Consider the following 2,459-nt stretch of genomic DNA (forward strand, 5'->3'; position numbering starts at 1 on the left):
TTCTGCTATCTCTAGCTTACCTGGAGGACCTCTTCATAGCTCTGAATGCAATCAGCCTTAAACTACAAGGGAAAAACATCAACATCATCATGCACCACGACACCATTCGAGCCTTCATGGCCAAATTCGACCTCTGGAAATGTCGAATTCAGGATGGCAATACAGCCAGTTATAGTAACTTGGATTCTGTTCTCATTCACAGTTACCTGGATTCTGAGTAAAAAAAAAAAATAATAATCACTCATTTGACTGACATGAAAGATGAATTCATCAGATACTTTCCAGATATGTATGAGAAGTGTGAAGCCTGGAAATTCATCAGGAACCCATTTCAGTGTGAAGTAGCTGATGTTTCGGATGAAGTGCAAGAGACGTTTCTTGAGTTAAAGTTCAACTCCTCATGTGAGGAAGACTTCAAAATACTTGATCTTGAGACATTCTGGGTCAAGTACCTTCCTGTGTACCCTCTGATTTCACATCAATCACTTCGGATTCTGACAGTGTTTGGATCCACGTATCTTTGTGCCGCTGTATATTCCATGCTCGTTGCTGTCAAAACCAAGTACAGAAACCGGCTGAACGTTGAAGGGGGCTTACGTTGTGCACCCTCCGGCATTCGATCACGCATTCAAGATCTGGTAGCTAAGAAGCAGTGTCAAGTATCTCATTAAATTAGTAAGAAAGTAACCTCATTAAATATGCTGGTAATACTGTTTGCACAGAATTCATGCTCAATAAAAATACTAAAAACACCGATTTTTATCACTTTTTACTTAAAATGTGGGAGGGAATTTTATCAGTTTGGTTGAAGATGAGAGGGGGGCATGGAGGGAAGGACCAACTACAAGAAGGGGCGTGGTAGTAAATAGGTTAGGACCAGTTGGTGGGAGTGAGTGCTGCCCCTCTCTCAGTGCTCATTGTTACTCCTGCTAGTGTATGCCTTCATATGTGTCCTTTTTTGTGTTAGACTGTTTGAGTACAAGAAATGTCAAAAAGCTGTTATCATATTTCAGTGATATCTGGTGGCAGGCGGACAGTGGGTCGGGGAAAACTTGATTAGATTTTGAGGTGGATTCATAAGTTTTATCGGCGTTGGCGGAGGTATGCTTTGTCTAATATTATAAGAGGGCAAATTAACACAGTGGAATTAAGTTAATATGTCAGACCGTAAAGGTATCCGTCTGGTGAGAAAAGGGTTTACAATGGTAAATCATATAATCACTGGCATTAGCAGAGGTGTGCACTATGTGATATTAGAAGGTGGCAGACTAAGACTGTAGAATTAAGTGAATATATCAGACCGTAAAATAATTCTTCGGTGAACGAAAGGATTTACAGCAGTAAATCATACATTCATTGGCGCTGGCAGAGATATCCGCTCTCTGAATGTTTTCTGGTTAGAATTGTTTCTAAAATCGTCACTATGAAAGGTCGTCCCCTTAAGCGTAATATTATATTCTTGTGGTTACAGGAGTACAATAAAATTTACTCCCTGTTATGATACCACATTACCACTGTCGTAATATTAAGTATATTATTCGTTTGGCAGTAGCAAGGGAAACAAAGTGTCTTCTTACTCATTGAATAATGGATTTTTTATATATATATATATATATATATATATATATATATATATATATATATATATATATATATATATATATTATATATAATGAATAATGAATGGAGGAAGGAAAAACAAAGGAAAAAAATAAGTCCATGTGCCTAAAGGTATCCTCCATTCATAAAATATTTATAACAACTGGATTTAAATTGAGGTGGATTAAATGTTTGTGGGAAACAGATCCCAGGAAGTGAATTCCAGAGAGCAGTAGATCTGGGGATAAATGAATTTTGATAAGCAGAGGTTCTGCATTAAGGAGGAGAGAGTGTGAGTTCATGGGCGCTCCCAGCTGCCTGAGTATTTCAGGAGAAAATGTGAAGGGGAGACACAATTGAAGCCAGTTCGTCAGAACACTTACGGTAAAAATATCAATAAAATAATGCTAAAAGAAGCAGCATCTCTACGTACTGATAATGGAGGAAGGTCCTGCGTAATGGGAGGATTATTGATTAATCTGATGGCTTTATTTTGAATTTTGTCCAACTGCCCCAATGCAACCGCACCACATCCACTCCACAGTGGTGAACAGTATTCTATATGAGAACGTACATGACTTCTGTATATTGTGGCCTTCTGCTCGTCAGTGAAGAACTCACGAATTCTGTAAATTAGTCCCAAATTTTTTGAAGCATTTTTAGCAGGGGATTTAACGTAAGCTGTCCAGCTTACGTTGGGGTTTAGAATAACAACTGGGATATCAATTGTAGTGGATATGGGAATACTGACATCATTTAAAATTATGTGAGAGTCTGAGGGATCCTTTCTGTTGGAGAAATTAATGTATTTAGTTTTCTGAGCATTAAATAAGACCAGATTTGTTTGTCCTCATTGATTA

At 37.9% G+C, this 2,459-nt stretch overlaps 1 protein-coding gene across 1 annotated transcript; it reads left to right on the plus strand.

Annotated features, from left to right (window-relative positions):
• Positions 1-254: 254 nt before the first annotated feature.
• LOC145417500 (protein FAM200A-like) lies at positions 255-671 on the plus strand. Its single transcript, XM_080286208.1, has one exon. The coding sequence runs from the start codon at positions 255-257 to the stop codon at positions 669-671; it is 417 nt and encodes a 138-aa protein (XP_080142334.1).
• Positions 672-2,459: the final 1,788 nt, after the last annotated feature.

The sequence above is a fragment of the Coenobita brevimanus genome, chromosome 110 (assembly GCF_032717465.1).
Source record: "Coenobita brevimanus isolate Jiangsu-jjx chromosome 110, ASM3271746v2, whole genome shotgun sequence".
Lineage (NCBI taxonomy): Eukaryota > Metazoa > Arthropoda > Malacostraca > Decapoda > Coenobitidae > Coenobita > Coenobita brevimanus.